The sequence below is a fragment of the Eupeodes corollae genome, chromosome 1, assembly GCF_945859685.1.
Source record: "Eupeodes corollae chromosome 1, idEupCoro1.1, whole genome shotgun sequence".
Lineage (NCBI taxonomy): Eukaryota > Metazoa > Arthropoda > Insecta > Diptera > Syrphidae > Eupeodes > Eupeodes corollae.
Genome location: NC_079147.1, coordinates 70,777,842 through 70,804,370, shown reverse-complemented (window position 1 = coordinate 70,804,370; position 26,529 = coordinate 70,777,842). Strand labels below are relative to the sequence as shown.

At 34.3% G+C, this 26,529-nt stretch overlaps 2 protein-coding genes and 1 non-coding gene across 4 annotated transcripts in view; 1 reads left to right on the top strand and 2 right to left on the bottom strand.

Moving 5' to 3' along the window:
• LOC129938398 (aminopeptidase N) overlaps positions 1 to 3,054 on the bottom strand; it is a 206,859-nt gene extending 203,805 nt beyond the window's left edge. For both annotated transcript variants that reach the window (XM_056045932.1, XM_056045933.1), the window contains exon 1: positions 2,551 to 3,054. The gene's annotated coding sequence lies outside the window, so the exon portion shown is untranslated. The remainder of the gene's footprint in view (positions 1 to 2,550) is intronic.
• A 14,703-nt stretch (positions 3,055 to 17,757) lies between these two features.
• Positions 17,758 to 17,830, bottom strand: Trnak-cuu (transfer RNA lysine (anticodon CUU)). Its single transcript has one exon. It is a non-coding gene; the product is annotated as a tRNA-Lys (tRNA).
• Positions 17,831 to 20,725: 2,895 nt separating this feature from the next.
• LOC129940252 (uncharacterized) lies at positions 20,726 to 26,337 on the top strand. The gene is made up of 2 exons (XM_056048533.1): positions 20,726 to 24,430; positions 25,675 to 26,337. The coding sequence occupies exons 1-2, from the start codon at positions 20,726 to 20,728 to the stop codon at positions 25,972 to 25,974; spliced, it is 4,005 nt and encodes a 1,334-aa protein (XP_055904508.1). The 3' UTR covers positions 25,975 to 26,337.
• Positions 26,338 to 26,529: the final 192 nt, after the last annotated feature.

Here is a 26,529-nt window from a genome sequence, read left to right as displayed (position 1 = left end):
ACACCAATAGCACCAAATCATCCGCATAGGCTACCGCCTTCACTCCACATCTCTCTTATTTAACGAGAGTTGTATCCATGACCAGAAGCCATAGAAGAGACCAAAGGACACCACCCTGGGGTGTTCCCCTACTCACGTGTTTTGTTGCGATTGTGGCTCGAATCTTCTTAGCACTGATCATGGAAATAATCCATTCTCGAATGAAGTCTTCTACACCGAACTTATAACGAGCGATTCTTCTATGGATTCTGTAAGGACGTTGTTAAAAGCTCCTTCTATGTCTAGGAAGGTGGCAAGGGTAAATTCTTTACAATGGATTGTTTGTTCTACAGTACGCACTACCTCATGGAGGACAGTCTCCGTAGATTTGCTTTTAAGATAAGCATGCTGAGAGCTTTCGAGAGGTCGTCCAATTAGGATTTCTCTAATATGGTAATCAAGAATGCTCCCCAAGGTTTTAAGCACAAAAGATGTTAAGCTTATTGGTCTGAAATCCTTCGAGGATTCGTGACCTCGCCTACCCACTTTCGGGATAAAAACTACTTTGACCCTCAAGTATAATTGAAGAGAGGCCATTTCATCCACAAAAAGTCACTGTTTTGGTGCACTATTTGGTTCAAAGGTGTGATTGGACCTTCCTTCTTCAAAAACGACGATGGAACGACTGTCACTATCAATTCGGAGTGTTATTGTCATATGATAACAGTTTTTTTGGCTTGATATTTAAGAATACGACTTGAACTATGTGGTTTTACCAAGACGATGCCACATGACACGCAAATCGAGCGAATATGACTTTATTGCAAGAGACATTTCCGGGTCGCGTATTTTCTCGTTTGTGGCCAAAGATCATGCGATTTAACATTTATGGACTTTTTATGGGGCTACGAGAAAGACCGCAGATAATTCTTTTACTCTTGACCACTTAAGAACCAATATTCGTCAAGTTATACCGCCCAATATGTGACAAAAAGTTGTCGAAAATTACCTCAAAATAATCATCAATCATTTACATGATGCAATGTTTCACACATAATGTCAATGTTCAAACTTTATAATAAAAAGGAAATATCACGAAAACGTTTATTTTGAAACCGCAAAATGGACAACGCTGTATAAAGGAAAAATTACTGAAATCAGAATCTTCATAAAGTTATTCATTTCTTCAAACAAAGATGACAAGTTAAAAATCTGCTTTCTGAAAAACTCTAGAAATAGATTTAAGAGCTTTTACCTTTTGAGTACAAGAGTGTAAGACGTCATAATATGTAAGATAAAATTAAACTGAAGTTGATATTGGTTCGAGATTCGAAGGATATTTGGGATCAACAGAAGAAAAACAGTTTTGTTTTAATTCTTTCCTGCACATTTTGATATCATTAATTGTGTGACAATTCGAAATCAATATCTCTTTTTATCGTAAGCACGCACACACAGACATTTCTTCAAGAACCATTATTGGTTTAAATTTTTGGGACCTTGAATCTCCGACAAACTTCAAAATTTTCAATTCAACAAATCTCACTCATTAAAATAACGTCAAATGGGAACAATTAAGGTTTTTTTATTTAAAATAGGAACGCACATTTCTTTGTCACAACACACGGTTTTTTTTCAAGTTTTTGAATACATCTTTTTAAAAAAGAAAACCATGTCTTCAGTCTTTGCCAGTTGACATCCTTTTCTTTTTTTAGCAACAGAACTCAACTCACAAAAATCACCATAAAAAAAACCTTATCAAGAAAAACAAAACCACAAAAAAGGATTTTCATACAAGGATGTGTGTTAAGCTTAACCCATCTAGTCCCGGAATAGAATCTGCAAAAGCACCTCCTTCTAGGACATGGGTAGATATACGAGTAGAAGACACAAAATTGAGTACACATCACATTGTTTATACAGCAAAAGAAAAAACAACACTAAAAACTACACTTCACATATACTCGTATCAAAGCAACAACAAGTTGGCACTCATGATGACGTAGTATGTCCTTTTGCTCCTAGGTGCTGCACCAACATCCAACACTATATAAGTGAGTTTGAGTGTCCTTGTCCTTTTTCCCCATCGAATTCCAATCGATAAATACTCCACTTTCGAGTTTAAAAAAGTCAGTCATGGTTTATTGAATTTTCAAAATTTATATTCATTTTTTCTATTCATCCTTTTTTTTAATTGTTGTGAAGTTTGAACTTATTACCGGTCAAAGCACTTAAAAGAGTCATTAAACGTAAAAATACAAAATAAATACCAGTATCACTGCCAAATTACTTTTTGTTTTCGAGGCAGCTATGACAATATCTAATTTAGTGGAAAGATCTTATCACAGTGATTACCTCACTTCAGTAAGTTTTTGTGGGGTGGTAAAGGGCTTATTTTCGACTGTACTCGTAGAATACCAAATTGAGGAAATGGTCTTGAAAAATAAAATATCATAAAATACTGCCGAGAGATACGTTACGCACTCAGGTGGTGATAACGCATTCATGTCAGAGATTAATAATGTAATTTATCATAATTTCAACACACAAATAAATAAAAAGTTAACTAACCTTAACGGGAAATAAGCTAATTAGCCGGACCACAATTTTATATGTTTGGAGAAGAATCAAAAGGTGAAAATTAGTATTCACGCACGTGAGACAAAGTTGCACTGCACTAGAAAATAAAGCACTTGTTTCTCGTTGAAGAGCTTTTTTCTTTTGGGAACAATTATTTCTTTCAAAATTTTCACCAAGATTTAACAACTTCAAATCTAGGATAGGTACAGATACAGACTTGTCGTGTAAAAGTGGTTAACTCTTGGGCACATCCAAAAACAAGGAGGTCTATAATATTTTGAAAGGAGTGAAAATCTTAAGCAAAATTAAACCGAAAAAGTCGCATAGATGTTATAAAACTACAATACAAGTTGGTGGTTCCACTAGCTCTACTATTTTACCGACACACTAACGTTCACCGCACGACCGACGGACGCAAAGTCTAGGTTAAAACTGAACACACCGAAATTGTTCGAATGGATTGTGACTTGTGAGTTGTGAGCTCTGTGCCGAACGGAAGACGGAACGCAAGTTGGATTCGGTTCGAATTGAATTGGATGTTTCACCGCGTCTGTTGTTTATGTCTCTTTGGTTGGAAATGGTGATGGTGAGTTTTAGAGTAGAGCGCAATCTCTATGAAAATTAAGTCTACTCGTGAGTCGTGAGTATTTTGATTTTGGTTTTTTGAATCTTTTTGTGGTGCGTGGGAAGGCTAAAAGACCGGTAAGAGAGAGAGAGAAAAAGAGTGTACCTTTAGTATTTTAATGGAAGTTCGGGGTGTTTTGAATTCGGCGGGTGGTTTGTTTACATTTTTTGGCGAGAGAGTTCAATGTGACGTTCGTTGGTTTGTTTATTTTTGTTGTTGCGTGCTTAACTATCTGCAGACAGACCCTAGCGGCAATGCTACATGATGAACAAATGAAGTTACTTTACGTTACGTTACGTTTGTTGTAGATACATTTAGTTAGACTGAGTATCTTTTGGTGTGATTGAATAGTATACATAATATAAGTGTAGTCACAATTCAAATTCAAAAAAGAGGCTGTGATGCGACCCACACTGATAACTTCCCATCCCGTCTGGCGATTTGTCTTGCTTAAAAGTTTGTCTATAAGTATGTACTCGTATCAATTTTTACCAAATTTGCGTACTATTTTTTGTAGATTTTATTATTTATGAAAAAACGGACTGTTGGATTTTATATAAAAACTACTGAATATCTAAAACAATATTTTCTATGTGAAATAAAATAAGTTTGAAAGCAATATATTTTTAATTTTTGAAAAGCTATTTGAGTCGAAAGTAAATTTTTACTAAGTTTTAGTATTGTTTTTCTTAGATTTTTATTTGTAAAAAAAAACTGTCAATTGGTTTTTTTTCAAAATTTTACTGAATGATAACAACAATATTTTTTGAAAGATAAAAGTAATTTCAGTCGAAAATCAATTTTTACCAACTTTTATACATTTTTTTTAGGTTTTTATTTTTTGTAAGAAAAATGTCAATTCGATTTTTTTCAAACTTTAATTCAATGTTGACAGCAAGATTTTTTGAAAAATAAAAGTAAATAAAAGCCAATATCCCTAAGTTTTGAAAAGATATTTGAGTCGAAAATCAATTTTTACCAACTTTTATACATTTTTTTTTTAGGTTTTTATTTTTTGTAAAAAAAACTGTCAATTCGATTTTTTTCAAACTTTAACTGAATGTTGACAACAATATTTTTTGAAAGATAAAAGAAAATAAAAGCCAATATCTCTAAGTTTTGAAAAGATATTTGAGTCGAAAATCAATTTTTACCAACTTTTATACATTTTTTTTTAGGTTTTTTTTTTTTGTAAAAAAAACTGTCAATTCGATTTTTCTCAAAATTCTTCAGAATGATGAAAACAATATTTCTTATAAGATAAAATAAGTTTGAAGCCTAAATTTAATGTTTTTGAAAAGATATTTGAATCGATATTAAATTTTTACGAACTTTGAGTAATGTTTTTTTTATATTTTTATTTTTTATAAAAAAAACTGTTAATTAGATTTTTCTCAAAATTTTATCAGATGTCAAAAACATTATTCTTCGTTGCACAAAATTGTTTTAGAGATAAAATCATATTTCAGTCGTAAAATTTTGGAGGTGACAAATTTTTTTTTCAGTTTTATTGATTTAAAAAAAAACCGTTATATTGATTTTTTTCAAAAAATATTCCTGTTTGGTATCACGTTACAATCTATTATATAAAATTTAATTCAAGTCTCTAGCGTTTTTGGTTCGTAAGATATTTAGGGTTAACCAAAATTTTCACCTCTTTTTCAAACTGCTATGGTAAAAAAACCACCCACGCAATTTTCTTGAGAGCCCTTTCTGCATCTTTCTGCCTTATTATCTGTATAACAAAATTTATTTGAAGTCGATATCTCTTCTGGTTCTTGAGCTATGGACGACGAAAAAAACGTCGCGAACGTACGGACGTACGGACGTACGGACGTACAAACGTACGTACACACGCACGCACAGACATCTTTCTAAAAATCTTTTATTTCGACTCTAGGGACCTTGAAACGTCGAGAAATGTCAAAATTTTCAATTTGACAAATCGGACCCATTACAATAACTTCCTATGGGAAGTTAAAAATTAGTTGGCCCAAAATATCTCAAGAACCAATAACGCTAGCGACTTCGCTTAAATTTTATATTATATTATGTAAAGTGATACCAAACTAGTACAATAATAAATAAAAAACTAAAAACCATATTTACAAAAAAAAAGATTTGCCATGCATCGAAGACGAAGAAGAAGTTTTTGACATCTGGTAAAATTTTGAGAAAAATCGAAGTGATAGGTTTCTTATAAAAATAAAATTGATTTTCAACTCAAATATCTTGTTAAAAATTAAAGATATTGACTTCAAACGCTTTTAATCTTATAAAAAACATTGGTTTCAAATGAAGTACAATTTGTTTATAACAATTAAACTGAATACTAAAAAATAATGCATACAATTAGTAAAAATTAATATTCGATTCTCAATATCTCGAAGGTATTGAATTCAAAATGATTTTATTCTAGTCTAAATATTATTGCTAACGTAAGATATGTTTTTTTATAAAAAAAAATGTTATTAAAATTGTTAAAACTTTATGTGTGTACGTACGTTCGTACGTCCGTACGTTCGCAAAGTTTTTTTGTCTTCCATAGCTCAAAAACCAAAAGAGATATCCACTTTATCAGTATTTTTTTTTATAAATCAAAAAAAGCTGAAAAAATGGGTAGCCTCTAAAATTTTACGAATTCAAAATGATTTTATCTCCAAAACAATTTTGTGCAACGAAAAATAATGTTTTTAACATCTGGTAAGATTTTGAGAAAAATCGAATTGACAGTTTTTTTTATAAAAAAAGATAAAACTAAAAAAATCCTTACTCGAAATTGGTAAAAATTGAATTTCTACTTAAATATTTTTTCAAAACTTTAAGATTTTGGATTCCAACGCATTTTATGTTACAAGAAATATTGGTTTCAACATTCATTTAAATTTTGAAAAAAATCTAATCGACCGTTTTTTGCAAAAAATACAAGCTTAATACTAAAACTTGGTAAAAATTTACTTTCGACTCAAATAGCTTTTAAAAAAACTTAAAACATTGAATTCATCATAAGATCATTTACTTCACTTGAACATCGTCGAAATGTTTCTTGTCTCACCCTCTTTAACCTTTATTTTAATGGTTTATGCTCTTGAGAAATAGCCAGTTGCATTCCTCCCCTTAAATAGTTTAACCGTAATACACGTGCTCATCAATATACTCTCGAGCCCAACTTCGGTCGTACTGTCAAGTATAGAGATTCGTTCTTTGGCCGTACTATGCGAATGTGGAATGCCTTGCCACACTCTGTCTTTCCCAGCTTTTGCAATATTCAGGAATTTAAAACCAATGTACACCTCCATGTCCTTTTAACCCCTCTCTCTCTTTCCTAGTGCTCACACTGTGTCTACATAATAAGGGTATACCTTTGAGTGTGCATTTATTATAAAAAAAAAATTGAATTCTAATTTTTTTATTTCACCGAAAATATAGTTTCCAATATTCAGCAGTTTTTTTTATAAAACTCCAACAGTTCATTTTTTCACAAAAAAATAATATCTACAAGGAATAGTACGCAAATTTGGTTAAAAATGATGTTCGGTGCTTAATATCTCTCAAATTAATTTCATTCTTCCAATTTGTAAAAATTTAAGGCTACTAAAATTGGTAAAAATTTGTTTTCGACTAAGGGTAATCTAATGATTAATTCTACAGTCTTGAAAAAAGGTACGCATAGCTTCAATTTTTTAATTTTTTTAATAAAATTAATTCGTTTTTCGAAAGCTATTTATTCAAAATTAGGAGTTATATGATTTAAAAACCAGATAACTATTTAGTTCTCGTGTTGATTTAAGTCCTAGGGACTTTGCATTCGACTATTACTATTGCAAATTTAAATTAATAGTTAAAAATCCATTAATTTATACTCAAAACAAATATAATTTCACGAAAAATTAAAGAAAGACTTAAATTACGGCTCGGCTATTAATTAAGAAAACTTCAGCTTATTGTTTGTTCAAGTATATTAATGGTTTAATTATACTGTCTGTCATTTAAAATTCAATTTTTGGGTGTGAAGCCTTTTTTAACTTGCATACATTTTAAGAAATCACCTTGACAATTCAATTGAAAAAATACTATAAAACATTCTCGACTTTTATAAAAATATTTCAAGTTTGGGTTCGATTAAAGCTTCTGCTAGCTAAGCTTTAATGTTTTGGGACTACAAATCTTTAAATTAATGTACGTTACAATATGTTTTTATTACTAATAACACTCGTAAATTAAGTCGTGGTTGTAAAGAGTTTAGCACCACTTCGACTTCTGATGCTATTTTCTTATATTTTTGTTCGGAGTAAATATATTTCTGATAACATATAACAGAATGGGTTTCCTCCAAAATCCTGTTGCTAAAAATTCTAAAAATTCCTAATTTTTATTAGGCTCCCCACCTGTTCAGTGGCCTACAAACTTATTTTTTCAACTATATTTATACTCTGTTATTCAAGAGCTATCAATTGCGATATATTTTGTGGGGATCAATGGCGGATCCAGAGGAGAGGTCGTAGGGGTCATGACCCGCCTGGGCGATAATTAGTTTGTATTTTTGTAGAAATTATATTATATTATGAATTATTTATTTTTTGTAAAGAAAACAAAATTTATATTTTACTTTCAGAGCTTTGTTGCAAAAAGTACCACTTTAACTTAGGGTTAGACCAAGAGCATAATATGAAACTGAGATTCGGCCCTATTCCAAAAACTTAGCATAAAATCCATAAAATTTTGACCAATGGACGATCCAGGGGGGGTCATATGAGCCATATAGATTATGCAGTTAAGTTGTGTAATTAAACATTTGTTAGTAATTTAACGGCATTCACCAAAAAGTGGTTTGTTGGTGTTATGTTTGAAGTATTTGGCACTACTTTTATACCAAAAAGAAGAGATCAAATATTCTCATTAAAATACCAACGGGAGTTTAATAAAGATATTTAAATCGCTTAGACGCGTTTTACATCGGCATCCTCTTATAACAAACAACAGACAAGAACGCTACAGTTCTCAAAAACATTTAAAATTTTTGTAACTTGAGTAATGCTTTAAATTATTTTCATAAAATTTGTTTCCAAGAAAAAGAGCAAAGATTCAGGTTTTTTTAAGAAGAAACCTTGAATAAGAGATCTTCAACTTTATATTAAGTTCCCTTTAAATTCCTGAAACTAGCCTTCAATTCCATCTTATTTTTTGTATGCACATAAATAGTGAACATTGAAGTGATTTTTACTTGCGACACATAGGAACTATTTATATGGCAAGTATTGCATTCGTACAAAATGTTGAATCAAACATTACATTACGATTTTAGAAAAGTCAAAAAAGTGGGTTGAAACTAAGCCGATTAGCTTAAGGCGTTTTTTTCATGTTTTAATACTTAAAACAACAGGAGTCCCCATACAAATTTGTAGGTGTAAATTCGAAAATTCGAATTTTTTCACAAATGAACCGACAGATTTTTAGAACTTTCTCTAATTTTTTCTTAATTAGGCTTCTTTTTAAGAGAAAAACATATTTTGTTATTGCTCCAGAAGGCTACCCTACATAAAGAATTTAAATATCCCAAAAACAGGTAAAGTGAAACTTTTGTTAAACTAATGGCTAATTGAAAAACACAATGCACGTTTCATATCTATTAATATAAAAGCTTTGAATCTCTTGAGACTGGAGGGGCAAGAGATTCTGAAACGTGTAATTTGTGACTGCCACACAAAAGTTTCTTCCCAGCTTATTTGTTTACCTTAGTTTGTTTTTTTTTTTTTTATATTCAGACAAATTATGTACTTAAATACACTTATTTCCTAAAATTCAAGAACCACAAATTTTTCTCTCTACAATTTTAAAGTTTTGTTTGATGAAGCATCAGCTCCAATCTACGAGTAAGCAGACTGGAAGCGATAGTTATAATAGACTATCGAAAATTGAGTCCGAAAAAACTACGTTAAACAAAACAGAAAATTCTTGATGTCAGATTTTTTCTCATTTTCTGGGTTTTTGAATTTTTGTTGCGTTTTTCGCATTAATATATATGGCAACAAAAAAGAATATATTTTTTTTGGAAGAAAGCAAAGTTTCAAAACAATTTCGTACATTTCTCCATGAAAGCAATGAGAAACCATCTAAACTATTGTGTTTTGCTTTTAAATATGGCATATTTAGAAAACTGTTAGAATCTTGGAATGCTTTCATATGAAGAAAGTCTACTAAATTAAACAGTTAGACTATACCTTGCACATTATGTTATTTAAATTGTGTTAGCCTTCTTTAAAGAACATTTTTTAGTGGTAAGTAAAAACTCGTCTACATGTTAAGAGCGTGACCGCCGCTGATTAAAAAACTAATTTTATTCACGTATGTGAGCTGAACGCAGCCATCTACATGTCTGTCATGTACATATTTTAACTTAGAAAGTCGAGGGCTGTCGACTATTGGTTTCCCAAAAGTCTAAAAACTAAAAAAAAAAAAAAGGATTTTCAGCAACATCTGAAGGACAAATGTGGCCACCTATATGTCTGTCGAAACCACATTTGTAAACAGCGAGTCCTGGGCGTCAAGATCAAATGCATTTGTAGTAGTTTCCCTCCCTTGTACATACAAATAATTATGTTCTAAAATGTCGTAAACATTTAGTTTAAAAAAAATTGACGCACAGATTTACAGTAAAGTGTTGCGAGAATCAATTACCTAACTTAATCGTTTTCTTACTGTTAAAGCTTATAATTGGAGAATTCAGGAGAAGTACATGAAAACTCCTAAAATCTCAGAAATGATCTTATATCTTAAAAAATAATGATGTTTTAAATTTCTAGCTTCTCATTGGACAATTTTGACGTTTCCAGTTTCCTAGAATTAAAGCTAGCCTCTTGCATGAACCATCAGAAATTTCTACTTCAAATATTTTTAAAGCCTCAAAATGATACATAAAAATCTGAAAAACAGTGAAAAATACTGACTTCAAACTTATTGTTAATAATTGTTTATATTTTTTAGAAAAATTCAAGACAAAAAGGAATATGTTACCAAAATAACATTTTAATTAATTTAACGTCTTAAACATCTCAACAGAAAACAAGTTAGCCAACATTTAAAATTGAAGTTTTGGTTATGACACTACAGAGGTCCCATCTTACCTGCTTTTGATATTAACGTGCCATAGGAAGTTATTGTAATGGGTCCAATTTGCCGAATGGTCTATTTTGACATTTCAAGGTCCTAGACACGAAATAAATTTTTTAACGTACGTTTGTCCGTACGTTGGTGAAGTTTTTTCGTCGTCGATAGCCCAAGAAGTCTTCAAAAAAATTGTTATACAGATAATAATACAGAAAGATGCAGTAAAGGGGTCTCAAGAAAATTGGTGGGTGGTTTTTTTTAGTATAGCAGTTTAAAAAAAAAGATGACAATTTTGGTTAACCCTAAATATCTCACGAACCAATTACGCTAGAGACTTGAATTAAATTTTATATTAAATATCATAACGTGATACCAACCAAATATATTTTTGTAAAAAATCCAATTAAAACTTTTTTTTATATATCGAAGAAACTGAAAAAAAATGTGTCACCTTGAAAATTTTACGAATACAAAATTATTTCATCTCAAAAACAATTTTATGGAACGAAAAAAAACGTTTTTAACATCTGGTAAAATTTGACATTACTTAAAGTTGTTCAAAATTGAATTTCGACTTAAATATATGTTCAAAACTTTGAGATATTGGCTTTAAACTACTTTTATATTTTAAATAATATTATTATGAACATTCCGTAAAGTTCTGAAAAAATCGAATTGACATTTTTTTATAAAAAATAAAAATTTAAGAGAAAATTTAACAAAAGTTGGTAAAAATTGATTTTCGACACAAATATCTTTTCAAAATTTGAAATTATGGCTTCCAACTAATTTTAACTTAAAGGAAATATTGTTTTTAACATACGGACAAATTTGGAGAAAAATTGAATTGACAGTTTTTTTTACAAAATGTAAAAACCTAAACAAAAATATTTATAAAAGTTGGTAAAAATTTACTTTTTACTCAAATATCGTTTAAAACTTTGAGATATTGGCTATAAACTAATTTTTTCTTTCAAAAAATATTGTTGTCAACCCTCAGTAAAATTTTGAGGAAAATCGAATTGAAAGTTTTTTTTTAACAAAAAATAAAAACCTTACAAAAAAACAATACTAAAACTTGGTAAAAATTTACTTTCGACTCAAATAGCTTTCCAAAAATTAAGAATATTGTCTTCAAACTTTTTATTTCACAGAAAATATAGTTTTCGGTATTCAGTAGTTTTTTTTATAAAAATGTTCGGTTCTTGAAATCTCTCAAATTAATTCCATTCATCCATTCATTAGTAAAAATTTGTTTTCGAATAAAAATCTATTAAACAAAACTAGACTTTCAAGTTAAACTATTTCTTTATATAAAAAATATTGTTGGTAATTTTAAATTTTTTAAGAATAATTCAACGGACGACTTTTTTAACCCAACACGAAAACCTACAAACTTTTAAGCAAGACAAATCGACAGACGGAATGGGAAGTTATCAGTGTGGGTCGCATCCCATCCTCTGTTTTTAATTTTAAATTATTGTCTTATCAGAAAATCTTTAATTTTCGCAATGCCTTAATATTTCGAGTCACTGTATTGTAAGATTTAAAAAATATGAAAGGCACCTTACCTATCACTATCAATTGACCATATCTATCCCAGCAGTGCAATGACTCAATCTTCTGCAAATATTTAACCATACATTTGCGATTCTTTAAAAAATAAACAAGACATCGCATGGATATTGTTTATACAACACTCCGGTTCTCTTATTTCCTATATCATAAAATAAATTAGATCACATTAAGAATTTAATATTTGTTCAATATAAACAATAAATTTATATGGATTCTTATCAAAATCCCATCGAAACGACCTCATTTTGAATAAAAAAGCAATTTTTCCCTCCAAGAGGATGATGATGACAAAATCGCTCTGTTTGTTTTAGCTTACCTAATAGAAGGTAACTATATTTATAACAGGATGACTGTCTTTTTCCAGAAAATATGACTCATGTTTAAAATGCATAAGATCCAAGTGAATATGCAATTATTTGTATATTATTACTACTTCATATTTATTAACGATGATGGCTTGGCCTTCGTTCTGAATTAATTTGCAATTGAAGCTTTATTCGCAAAGAAACAACCACAATGCAAATTAAGTTTAGGTTTTTAATATAGTAAGACGCAAATCTCTCTCAAATCTTTATAACAATATAAATGATGAACCATTATTGCTAAAAAATGACTAATTATTTGGTTAGATGAAGCAATGGTTTTGAAATGTAATGTTGTCACAACGGATATGATTAAATCATTTTCTTTTTTGTTTGCATTAAATGAATTACAAAAAGAAATTCTACGAATTGAAAGAATATTATATTAGTCTTTCATTTTGGGGCTTTCTTAAATATACAAAATGTTCTTTAAGCTAATAATAAATTATTCTTCGAATAATGGCAACGTGCTTAAAATCAAATAACCTAACCACATTGATATTGGACTTATTTTATTTTGTGCAAAATGACGTCAACAACTGATAAAAGTTTTTTTTTAAAAAGCAGAACTAAGTTTTTTTAAAGAAACATACACAAAATGTGATAAAAAATAATGACATTTTTCTTGATTGCCTTAAAAACCAATTTGACATTTTCAAAAATCGAATCGGATGTGATATTTTGAAATTTGTAGGTTACTTTATCTAAGAAGTACCGTTATTTTTCAAGCTATAAGAAAATCAAGCAAATGTCTAAAGTAAAGAAACTTACTTACTACTACTCTTAAGTCTAGATGGTCAAAGATCAAGTCTGAGGAAGTAGCTACACGATATTCTTGCTTCTATTCTAGAAGCTTATGAGATTTAGTTCCGAAGATCGGAGACTTTTGTACAATACACTCTTCAAACCCCGTTTAACTACATTGCAGGAAGCTAACATTATTTTACATTAAACAATTTGTTTTCAAGTCTTTCTCTTTGCTGTTCTCAGATTTCCTTTTTTACTTTCTTTCGTCAAAAACATCTGTTTTAAGTTTAAGTTTTTTTTGTCAAGAATTCACCTGGGGAAACTCTATAAAGGATGTGTTCAAAAAATCATAAAAGTAAAATTGATTGCATAATTAATTGCCATTGAATATAATGTTCAATTGTCGTAATTTTAGTGTAGTGCTTAATTTGAGTTTTATTAATTTTTCAATCTCAAGAAGTACATATTTTGGAACCAGTAAGATAAGAAGGAATAACAGAACAGTAAGAGAAAAATATAGATTGTTTCCAAAATTCTTGGTTAAAGTGTTTCAAATAAATAGACGCTTTCCAAGAAAAGAGTTAGGAAACCCTAATTTGAAGAAGTAGTGATCGCATCGATTAAGTCCGAAGAGTATGTTGCATTGGAGATCAAATCTGATTTTTGGCATTTCTAACATAAGAGAAGAAAGACAGCGTCTATTCGGGTGTGGATTTGTTGTTGGAACTAGACTCAGGCAAAAAGTCCTGGGTTTCAACAGTGTGAGCGAGCGCATCACGACAATCTGCATCAAGGCTAAATTCGCCAACATAAGCCTAATATGCGCGCATGCCCCAACAGAGGAGAAAGATGAAGACACCAAAGATATGTTCTTCGAGCTCTTGGACAAGACATATGAGCAGTGCCCTGGCTATGACATTAAAATTGTCTTAGGAGATTTTAATGCCAAGCTAGGAAAAGAGGACATCTTTGGTGGCACAGTCGGGAGATACAGCCTGCACGACACCACCTGCGGGGTGAGACGTTCTGTTAGCTAGTACGCAGTTCACACATCTCAATATCCACAAGGGGACATGGAAATCTCCTGATCAATCAACTGTCAACCAGATTGACCACATTGCGATCGACGCACGACACTTCTCCAGTATACAGGATGTCCGAACATTCCGGGGGTCATTATGACTCAGACCACTACCTCGTTGTAACCAAGGTTCGGCTACGGATATCATGATCCAAGCCAAAACAAGGAGTACTGTGAGAAGTTTCGACGTTAGACGGCTACAATCGCAAGAGACTGCCATGTCCTTTTCCGATCGAGTCTCTAATAACCTCTTAAGGATTGAAAACCAGTGGCTTGCAGCCATCAGAGATGCCGCCTCTGAAGTGCTAGGTTTCACACGGCCACCACAGTGAATCCACTGGTTTGACGACGAATTCCAGCAAGCGTCAGCAGGGAACAACGGGCATACAAAACGGGCTGCACTAAAGGACTAGAACTGCTCGCGAGCTCTACGAGCAGAAAAGGAATGAGGAACTCCGGCTTCTTAAATGGAAAAAAAGAAAGCATGAGAAGCGCGCGATCGAGGAGATAGAGGGATGTCACAACAGGAATGAGGTTCGTAAATTTTACCAAAAGGTAAAGAAAACCTCGCAAGGGTACCAGCCACGAACCGAAGCCTGTAAAGACGATCAGGGGAACATCGTAGTAGAACCGCATTCGATGCTGAGAATATGGAAAGATCACTTCTCCAAATTATATAACGGCGATGACGAACCGAATTCCGCTGTAAGGGAGATAGAACCACTCAACCTCGGCGACGCAGATCAACAATTCCACCTACCCGACCTTAACGAAGTGAAGGTAGCTATATCTAAACTTAAGTCAAACAAAGCTGCTGGAGCTGACGGCATTGCTGCCGAGCTATTCAAAGCAGCAGGCGATGACTTGGTACGGAGCATGCACCAATTCATCTGCAAAATATGGTCGGAAGAAAGCATGCCCGATGAGTGGAATCTCAGCGTAGTGTGCCCGATACATAAGAAAGGAGACCCTCTAAACTGCGCCAACTACAGAGGCATCAGTCTCCTTAATTGCGTATACGATCCTCTCTGCCGTATTATGTGAACGTCTGAAGCCATTCGTCAACAACCTGATTGGTCCTTATCAGTGTGGCTTCAGACCAGGAAAGTCCACTATCGACCAAATATTCACACTGCGGCAGATCTTGGAAAAACCCAGGAGCTTCAAAACGATACCCACCATCTCTTTATCGATTTTAAAGCCGTGTATGACAGCATCTATAGGGAAGAGCTCTACCGAGCAATGTCTAGTTTTGGCATCAATGTCAAACTTATCCGTTTGTGCAGAATTACGATGGAGAATGCACGCTGCTCTATCAAGGTCAGAAAAGATCTCACCGATGCATTTGATGTCAAAAACGGTTTTAGACAAGGCGACGCACTGTCATACGACTTCTTCAACATCGTTCTGGAAAGAATTGTGCAAAACTCAACCGTCAACACTAAAGGCACAATCTTCCAAAAGTCCATCCAATTGCAGATGATATTGACATAATTGGAAGATCAAAGCGTGATGTCAGTGGAGCGTTTTTGAGCATTGCGACGGAAGCGAAGAAGATGGTTTTAGTGGTCAATGAGGGCAATACCAAGTATATGCTGTCATCAAAAAAGGACACTGAACAACGACGTCTAGGACAAAACGTCACCATGGACAGCTATAACTTCGAGGTAGTTAAGGATTTTGTCTACCTAGGCACCGCTATTAACACAGACAACGACACCAGCGCTGAAATCAAACGAAGAATAACTCTTCCAAATCGCTGCTTCCTTGGACTTAGAAGTCAATTAAGTAGTAAAGTCCTCTGCCGAGCATCTTAAATCATCATCCATAAGACACTCATCATCTCGGTTCTCATTTATGGCTCTGAGGCCTGTCAAAGAAAGATGAGAACGTCTTAGGATGCTTCGAGAGAAAAATTCCTCAGTAGATTTTGGTCCCGTATATAAAGATGGAGAATGAAGGAGAAGATATAACGACGAACTGTATACGGTCTGTACAGCGACACTGACCTAGTTAACAGAATTAAAGTCCAACGGCTTAGGTGGCTGGGTCATGTAGAGCGAATGGTCATCAACGCTAAAGTCTGGAGGGTCTTCGAATCCAATCCCGAGTGACGGCGCAGTGGAGGAAGACCGCGACTCAGGTGATGCACTCGGGTCTGTGAAGTCTTGGCATGCAACATTGGGACCGAGCTGTTGGTTGAGGCCCAGGTCCGCCCCGTACTGTAGCGCCACCTTAAATAAGTAAGTAAGTATTTAAAAGCTATCAATGGTTTCTAACTTTTTCCAATTTAAAATCTATTCTTCTTCAAAGGAAAAAGATCCACATTGAGTTTAAAGAAATTTGACAATTTGAACCGAAACTAAATTAATTAAATTTTCAGTCACTTTCTTAGAAATAAATTTCAAATAAAATCTCAGTCCTCATTGTTCTCCCCTAATTTCCCCCAAACTACACATATTGATATTAAACTATAATTTATATGATTAATGAGGGAAATGTATCAAATTTAACATAATTTTCAATCAATTAATATTTAAATCAATAAATATCCGATTGCATTTTTCTGCTGGAACATTGTCTCCATTACATTTGTTTCTCATGTACAATTTATATTAAATGTTTCTTGTGTAAAAATGATTATAGATTCATCCTTTGATCAAAATTTCAATACAATCATTTATGTAATTATTATTAGCTGAACGAATTAGAATTTACAGAAATGAACATAATTTGAATAAACCCGATAGAAATCAAAAACCAACCAACACGCCGACCGACAGACAAACTTCAATATCAGTTGAATATCTTTAACTTATCTGTCCCGCCATCATACATTTTCTTATACAAAGGTCACGAGTGGCGCTTTGTCTATTGATTAAATTCAGTAAATGACAAATGACACGCAATCCCGATTAAACATTGTACATATTTATAATGAAGTACATAACTTGAACAAATAATATAGCGGTTTCTAGAGAATAATGAACTTCAAACAAGGGTTGTTATGACGTATGTTAACGTTTATACGTTTACTTAAGTAAATAAAGTACTTAATAGTATTGCTGTTGAAAATTGCTGCGCTAACTAACTAGGTCAATCCTGAATGCAAAATAAGGCTATAAATAATTTTATACACATTTCTATTATAGTTAAAAATAGAATAGAAAATTCATATATATTTGGGTCAAATGTATGTAGAAATGTACAACCAAGTCAACCAAAGCAACTTGTTCCCAACTTGTTCCTTTTCATAGTTAAAAACTTTCGACAGAATAACAAAACGTGTTATTTTTGCTCCATTGTGCAGACATGTGTACAAATATTTGGTGTTTGAATTATTGAGTACAAGTACAATAATGTTAAAACTTTTCTTAGAAATTTAAAGTACTAGGACTTGTATCTTGTACTTAAATTTCACCTAAGAACTTATAAAAATTGAACACTATTCCTTTTGCACTTTAGAATGTAGGTACTTTTACTGCTTTGCTTTGGAATCAATTATAAACCCTTGACTACTAACCTTTACTCCAAATCATCATTTACAAAAAAGGTTTGGGGATATGAGTAGAGTATGTCAAGACAGCGCCACCATCGCTATCCTTTATCTCCATTCATCATTATTTTCATCGAATCATTGTTACGAGGTTACGTCATTCAAATTTCATCTGTGGGTTCTGTTTTTCAAAAAGATTTCTCGCCCAACGTGGGGCTCGAACCCACGACCCTGAGATTAAGAGTCTCATGCTCTACCGACTGAGCTAGCCGGGCATATTGATTGCCGAGTACGAAGTAATTACTAGACACTGACTGTGGAACCTACGTATAGCCTAAAAATATGCTGTAAAATAATTGTTTTATCCCATTCGACTCAAATTTTCGGTTAGATTTAAATTTGATGATCGTATATTTGCATAACTTTTGGCGTTAATGTTAAATTATTTACATATTTAAGTTCATCCTACGATTGAAAAAAATTAATCACAGTGCAAGCGTTAAGAAAAAAGGGAAGGATTCAATAGGAAATACCGGTGCACATTGCTCTGAACACCAAAATTGGAGGGAAAAAGAGAGTTGGCCAAAGCATTCCACATTCGAGATGTGTGGTTAAAAAAATAATTTCTATACTTGATAGTACGTCCGAAATTGAGTTCAAGAGTAAACTGATGAGCATTCCTGGAAGTCCAAGTACGTAGTACGGTTAAATTGTTTACGGGGGTGAATGCAACTTGCCGGATACATTACGGTGGTGTTCGAGGGATGTAAATGTTTCGTTTTTGGGGCACCTGCACAGACATGCGAACTCAAGTTTTTAACAAATGTAAGTTACAGAAGGATTACAAATTTCCTGCATCGTCGAAAAAATCTTAAGCACCTATCAGAACTTTTGGCAAAGTAGAATATGTGATCATTCCTTAGGTGGTTTATGGTACTGTAATGTGTATACAATCTTTATCTCTTTTACTTTAATATCGTGGTACGTACGTAGCAACCGTTTTATTTGTAGTAGTAAACACTTGTGTAGAACATTTGGAATCAGCGCCTACAAGAACCTAGTAGTTTCTCAAACCGATTTGAGGTATATAAATAGGCGCTCGGAAGCGAAGCGGTTCATTATTGATTGTGAACTGCGAAAAAGTCAAGACTATGTTTGAAAAGTAATAATTGAAAGTGTTGAATAAATAAGTTTGGAGCGATTTAAATAAACGGAATATGTGTTTTATTTACAAAGTGTGAATAAGTTTTAATTGTCGGGCCAAGCCGAATATTACAATACACTAGTACTAGTACTTAAAGTTGATTATTTTTGAAGCATTAAATTTTACCCGGTTCTTAATAATTCCCCATTGTACAATGTTGTCGAGATCGAAATTTAATGGGCTTATCATACGCTCCCGTCGAAGTTTCACATCCGAAGTACAAGGACGAGAATCAAAAAACAAATATAAAAAGCTGAGGGTCAGCAAAACAGTTTATTAGATTAGAAGTGGCAAACAAAATATCGTTTATAAATATGAGGAAGAGAGTCGATGAAAAAACGGAGTAGCATTTATTTTATGAGTTATATCTAACGGTTAGAAAGGTAGTTTCAAATCCAACGAAGAAAATATTCATCAATACCAAAAGCACGCATTTTGGAAAAGAGTGCTTGGTGGCAAACTATATCAAATGCTTTTGAAATATTAAGTGCATTAATCTTACTTACTTACTTACTTAAGGTGGCACTACAGTCCGGGGCGGACCAACATGCGTCTGCAGTCAGCTCGGTCCCCAGCTAGCTGTCTCCAGTTTCGCACGCCAAGTTGGTTGAGGTCCTCTGCCACCTGGGTGCAATATCTGAGTCGCGGTCTTCCTCTATTGCGCCGTCCTTCGGGATTGGATTCGAAGACCTTCCGGGCTGGAGCGTTGATGTCCATCCGCTCTACATGACCTAGCCATCTAAGCTGTTGGACTTTAATTCTGCTAACTAGGTCAGTGTCGCTGTACAGCCCGTACAGTTCGTCGTTATATCTTCTCCTCTATTCTCCATCTATGCGTACGGGACCAAAAATAACCCGAAGAATTTTTCTCTCGAAGCATTCTAAGACGCTCTCATCTTTCTTTGACAGGGTCCAGGCCTCAGCGCCATAAATGAGAACCGGGATGATGAGTGTCTTATGGATGATGATTTAAGATGCTCGAGAGAAAACTTTACTTCTCAATTGCCTTCTTAGTCCAAAGAAGCAGCGATTTGCAAGAGTTATTCTTCGTTTGATATCAGCGCTGGTGTCGTTGTCTGTGTTTATAGCGGTGCCTTGGTTGACAGAGTCCTTAACTACCTCAAAGTTATATCTGTCCATGGTGACGTTTTATCCAAGACATCGTTGTTCAACGTCCTTTTTTGATGACAGCATATACTTGGTCTTGCCCTCATTGACCTCCAAACCCATTGTTCAGTACCGGATGCACATTTGCCCAACATAACAAATAATACCCTATATTATTCTATGTTATCACTCAATTTAATCTAACGCTGTCACACTCTTTTTATTAATAACACTGTAACGTGAGTTTATCTTTTAATCCGCTTTGTGCTCATTTTTCTTATCGGCTATGTTAAATATTAACTTGCTTAAATCTTCCCTTTTCAATTTGGACCATCGGACAGCACACATCATAAGTATACTATTGTATTGACATATATAAAAAAACATTACACATTTTATTAAACTATTGCACTACAACATTACACAAACATTTTTTTTTATTCAACATAAAACACTACAAACTATTTTTACATACAGTCCATTCTTATTAAACATATTTTTTGGTCCTTCGCTTAGCCGAATTTAAAATTTAAAAAATCAAATCAGTGCAAGTAAATTAAATTAACATTCCATTTTTTATGACTGCTGCCGATTATCGAAAAACGGTGAACAAATTTTATATCGTCGCATATAAATCACATGTTTTAATTTATATGCCTTGTAATTAGAACTACCAAAATACAATTGGTATATATACATACTTTTACATGTGCATGATTAATCAAATGCATGAATAAATAGTATTTTGCATGGTACTCTTTTGAACTTCTTTAAACCTTTGATTAAAATTAATTTTTTATACAAAAAAAATCAAACTTTTTGTTCATTAAATAACAACTTTACGAACAAATTAAGAAAAATGAATGTTATTAAAGTGAAATGCGGTCATGCTAAAGCATGTATAACTCGAGCATTATCATTTGCGCAATCCATTAGTGATTCCACAACGCTTGACTCGTTGGAAATTCACTTGGTACGTCTTACGGAGGCCTGGTCTAGTTTCACAGCTCTACAAGACAAGTTGTTTGACTTTTGTGATGATGAAGATTTCACAGATCCTGAGCAAGAGTTTGCCGAGTACGAAGAGAAGTACTGCCAAGCGCATTCTTTAATAAATACTTCAATTCGTCAAATTTCGAACTCAAATACTCATCCCGATCAATCAATTGATGAGAAATTGGCTGCTCAGCAGACTTTATTTCTAAAAAAATTGGATGTGACACAAACACACAACGCTAAAACGATAAAGTTGCCAGAATGTAAAATACCTACATTTAATGGTGACTATAAGGACTGGCCGGGTTTTAAGGATCTGTTCACGGGAACAATTGATCGCAATCCTTCGATTACCGCTACTCAAAAATTTCAATATCTAAAATCGTTCTTGGGTGGCGACGCCGCGAATCTAATTAAACATATATCTTGTACCGAGAATAATTACATAGAAGCTTGGGATAAACTTGAGGCGCGTTTCGATAAAAAACATTTGATTATTAAATCGTTCATTCAGTCTTTTATTTCATTGCCATCGTGTAGTTCTCCCAACGTGCAATCTCTTCGAAAACTAACAGATGGTGCTGATGAGACTCTACGAGGCTTAAAGGCACTTGATTCTAACTCCAGAGATCCCTGGCTCATTTTTATTTTGTTACAAAAATTAGACCACGATACCAAACAGGCATGGGCTGAAGAACGTGCATCAAGTGACGAATGTAGTACCATAGAGCAATTTGTTGAGTTCTTAGAAAATCGTTGTAGTTGTTTGGAATCCTGCTATACATCAACTCGTGCCTCCAAAACATCTACCAAAACTCAAAATAGTGTTCGAACACACTTAGTGGAAACCAAGGTAGTGTGCCCAATGTGTACGGAAGATCATATTCTTCCATTATGTAAAACTTTTATTCGTTTAGATGTAAACGCCCGTCGTAATTTCGTAAAAGAAAAAGGTTTATGCTTTAACTGTCTTCGAAATGGTCATGCTTCGAACAAATGCCGTTCAACATTTCGGTGTAAGATGTGCTCGTCCCGTCACCACACTCTTGTACATCCTACACATAACACAAACACTTCGTCAACAAGCTCAATGTCAAACCCGGTTGCTATTCAACACCATGCTACTTCTGCTTCTTCTTCGACGCCTCAAGACTCTGTAGATCCTATTGTGATTAACCACTCTATCAAAACAAATCATCGTGCTAGTGCTATTATTCCTACTGCTGTAGTAAAGGTTTGTGATAAGCAAGGAGTTTATCAAAACCTTCGTGTACTTCTCGACACAGGATCACAAGTGTCCTTCGTAACGGAGCAATGTGTGCAACGCTTAGGACTTCCTCGAAAAAACTCTCGTATTCCTATAATGGGAATGTCATCAACATCTGCAGGTGTTACCAATGGTTTGGTTAGCCTGACTTTACAGTCGAGATATGATTCAAATTTTATTGACATTGATTGTTACGTCATCTCAAAGTTGACATCTTTACTTCCATCAGCTCCAATAACCAATATCGATTTCACTGCATTCCTTTCCATGAATTTGGCAGATCCAAATTTCAATTTGCCTGGTCCAATAGACGTTTTAATTGGATCAGATAAATTCTTTAGCGTTATTGAGGGACCTTCGAAACCTTCTGTGACAGGGGGTCTTAAATCAATACCGACTATATTCGGCTGGGTGATAGCAGGAAGCTGTCAGCAGCATACTTCACAAGCTATGGAAGTGAGTACTCACTGTACCCAACTAGATTACTCACAAGAATTCGATTTAGAACGTTTTTGGCGATTAGAAGAAGTTCATCACGAACCACTTCTATCGATTGAGGAACAACAGGCTGAAGAGCATTTTGTTTCAATACACCGCCGTCACGAAGATGGAAAATACATCGTTATGTTGCCATTTAAGTCAATTTCAAATATTTCACCAGACAATTCTTTTCGTCTGTCTTTAAATCGACTTTACTCTATTGAGCGGAGATTTTTATACAATCCAGATCTTAAAAAACAATATTCGAGTTTTTTGAATGAGTACTTAGCGCTGGGTCATATGAAGGAAATTCCGTTAGATGAACTACAGCAGATAACACCACATTATTATTTACCCCATCACCCAGTATTTAAAGGAGACAGTAGTACAACCAAAGTTCGCGTCGTTTTCGATGGCTCAGCTAAATCACACAACACCAATTCTTCGTTAAATGAATCACTTCTCGTTGGCCCCACAATTCAGCGCGACATATTTTCCATATGTCTTCGATGTCGACGCCATTTATACACTCTTTCGGGGGACATCGAAAAGATGTACCGCCAAATATGGGTTTCACCAAATCACACCGATTTTCAAAGGATTGTTTGGCGCGAAGGTCCCGAAGATCCTGTAAAACATTACAAGCTTTTGACCGTGACATATGGTACTTCTGCTGCCCCATTTTTGGCAGTGCGAACACTTAAACAACTCGCGTTAGATTCCTCAAAAAACCACCCTCGCGTTTCTTCGATAATCGAAAACGATTTTTATGTCGATGACGTCATCACCGGCGCTGATTCCATTGAGGAATTGATTGCTCTTCGAGATGAACTTGTGGAAGTTCTCAAATCTGCAGGTTTCAATCTTCGAAAATGGACCACTAACTGTTGGCCTCTTCTATTATCACTACCGGAAGACCAGCGAGAAATTTCTCCAGTTGAGTTCGAAGCATCGAATATAATCAAGGTTCTAGGGTTACAGTGGTGTCCATCTAAGGATTGCTTTACCTACAAGGTAAATCTTCCAAGCCAATCAGTTTGTACAAAACGCCGAATACTTTCTGACGCTTCGCGAATATTTGACCCACTTGGATTCGTCGCTCCCGTCATCGTCGCTATCAAAATATTCTTCCAAGACCTGTGGCGGGAAAGGTTAGGCTGGGATGACACGCTACCGGATGAACTAGCGCATCGTTGGACTCTTATCCGAGATGAACTTCATTTAATCGAGTCAATTTCAGTTCCTAGGCTCATATGGACCAACAAATTTAATTGTGAACTACACGCCTTTTGCGATGCATCGTTGGATGCATATGCAGCTGTTGTGTATTGCCGTAGCATCAGCGTTTCTGGAGAGATAACAGTTTCATTGGTGGCAGCCAAGAGCAAGGTCGCTCCAATAAAGATTCTCTCTCTGCCAAGACTTGAGCTTTGCGGAGCTGTTCTTTTAACACGTCTCGTCAACAAAATAAAATTATCTTTGCAGGCTAGTGATCTAAGAGTATTTGCATGGACAGACTCTTCAATTGTTCTCCATTGGCTGTCTGCACCTCCCAAAAAGTGGTCGGTCTTCATTGGTAACCGGACATCAGAGATCCTATCGTCAATCCCGCTCAAATCATGGAATCACGTTCGTTCTGCATGTAATCCGGCTGACGTTGCATCACGTGGAATCCCACCGTCTTTTCTTAAGTCTACGGAAATCTGGTGGATGGGTCCATCTTGGCTCTGCAAAGAATCTCACGAATGGCCAGAATCAGAATGTGGTATACAAGAGATACCAGTTGATAAATTGGAAGAACGGAAGTCAAACAAGGTCCAGGTATTTCTGTCTAATTTAACAAGTGATACTATTCTTCAAGAAATTATTGCTAATTCTTCAGATTGGATGAAATCCGTTCGCGTTCTGGCATATATTTTTCGTTTTATTAGAAACTATTTGCATTTACCCAAAGGTAATAATTGTAATTATCTCTCAACAGACGAAATTGCAGAATCAAAGACTCGATTAATAAAATACGCTCAAAATTCATCATTTTTTTCTGAAATTATGATTCTTAGAATGGCAAACAATTATCTTCACGCAACAAACTAATATCCTTATCTCCGTTTCTTGATCGTGATAACGTGCTTCGTGTCGGTGGCCGTCTAAACTACTCAGATTTATCTTATAATGAAAAACATCCCATAATTTTATGCAAATCGCACCGCGTTACTAAGCTAATCGTTGAATACACTCATAAACATCATCTGCATGCAGGCGTGTCCCTAGCATTCGCGATTTTAAAACAAACTTTTCATATACTGGGTTGCAGATATCTATTAAGAAAAATAGTACATGACTGTATTAAATTTCTTCGACAGCGCAAAATGTCTGCAGTGCAATTCATGGGAGATCTCCCAGTTGAGCGCGTTCGGTTTTCGCGGCCTTTCAGTAAGGTTGGTTGTGACTATGCGGGCCCAATAACACTGCGGTTAGCTCCTGGGAGAAATCCAAAATTTGTTAAATCGTACATAGCAATTTTTGTATGCTTTGTTACTAAAGGAATTCATATTGAACTCGTCGGTGACCTATCGTCAAACGCATTCCTTTTAGCTTTAGATCGTTTTATATCGCGTCGTGGAAGGCCTATCGAGATATGGAGTGATAACGCGACAAACTTTCATGGTGCTAAACGAATGCTTGGGGAGTTATACAACCTCCTCATTAGTGAGCAGCATCAAAATGCTGTAATAAATCATCTCTCTAAAGACCATATCACCTGGAAATTTATACCACCTTCTGCACCCCACTTTGGAGGGTTGTGGGAGGCTGGTGTAAAATCTGTTAAAACTCATATTAAACGCGTAATCGGTGAAAACAGACTAACATACGAAGAAATGTACACCCTGTTAGCTAAAATCGAATGTCTTCTCAATTCACGCCCTATGTGGCAAACCTCAGACTACGAACCCACTGCTTTATCTCCATCTCATTTTATGATTGGAGATTCCTACTCTGCAATACCACAACCAAATTCTTTAAATTTAAATATTTCGAAACAAACTAACTGGTATCTCTTACAGACTTTGATGCAAGGCTTTTGGAGGCGGTGGCACCAGGAGTATCTGACGTCTTTACAAAATCGACGTAAGTGGCAGAAGAGTCAACCTAACATAAACATAGATGACATAGTTTTACTTAAGGAGCCAAATCTTCCTCCATCTAAATGGATTCTTGGCCGAATTATCAAAATCCATCCTGGCAAAGACAACAGATGCAGAATTGTTACAGTACATACGCAGTTTGGAGACTACATTAGGCCTATTGTGAAAATTGCTCCCTTGCCTATAACTGAAAGACCGGAGTCTTCCAGGGGGGGCTGAATGTTCAGTACCGGATGCACATTTGCCCAACATAACAAATAATACCCTATATTATTCTATGTTATCACTCAATTTAATCTAACGCTGTCACACTTTTTTTATTAATAACACTGTAACGTGAGTTTATCTTTTAATCCGCTTTGTGCTCATTTTTCTTATCGGCTATGTTAAATATTAACTTGCTTAAATCTTCCCTTTTCAATTTGGACCATCGGACAGCACACATCATAAGTATACTATTGTATTGACATATATAAAAAAACATTACACATTTTATTAAACTATTGCACTACAACATTACACAAACATTTTTTTTTATTCAACATAAAACACTACAAACTATTTTTACATACAGTCCATTCTTATTAAACACCCATGATCTTCCAATTATGTCAATATCATCTGCATATCCGAGTAATTGGATGGACCTTTGGAAGATTGTGCCTCTAGTGTTGACGGTTGAGTTTTACACAATTCTTTCCAGAACGATGTTGAAGAAGTCGCATGACAGTGCATCGCCTTGTCTAAAACCTTTTTTGACATCAAATGCATCGG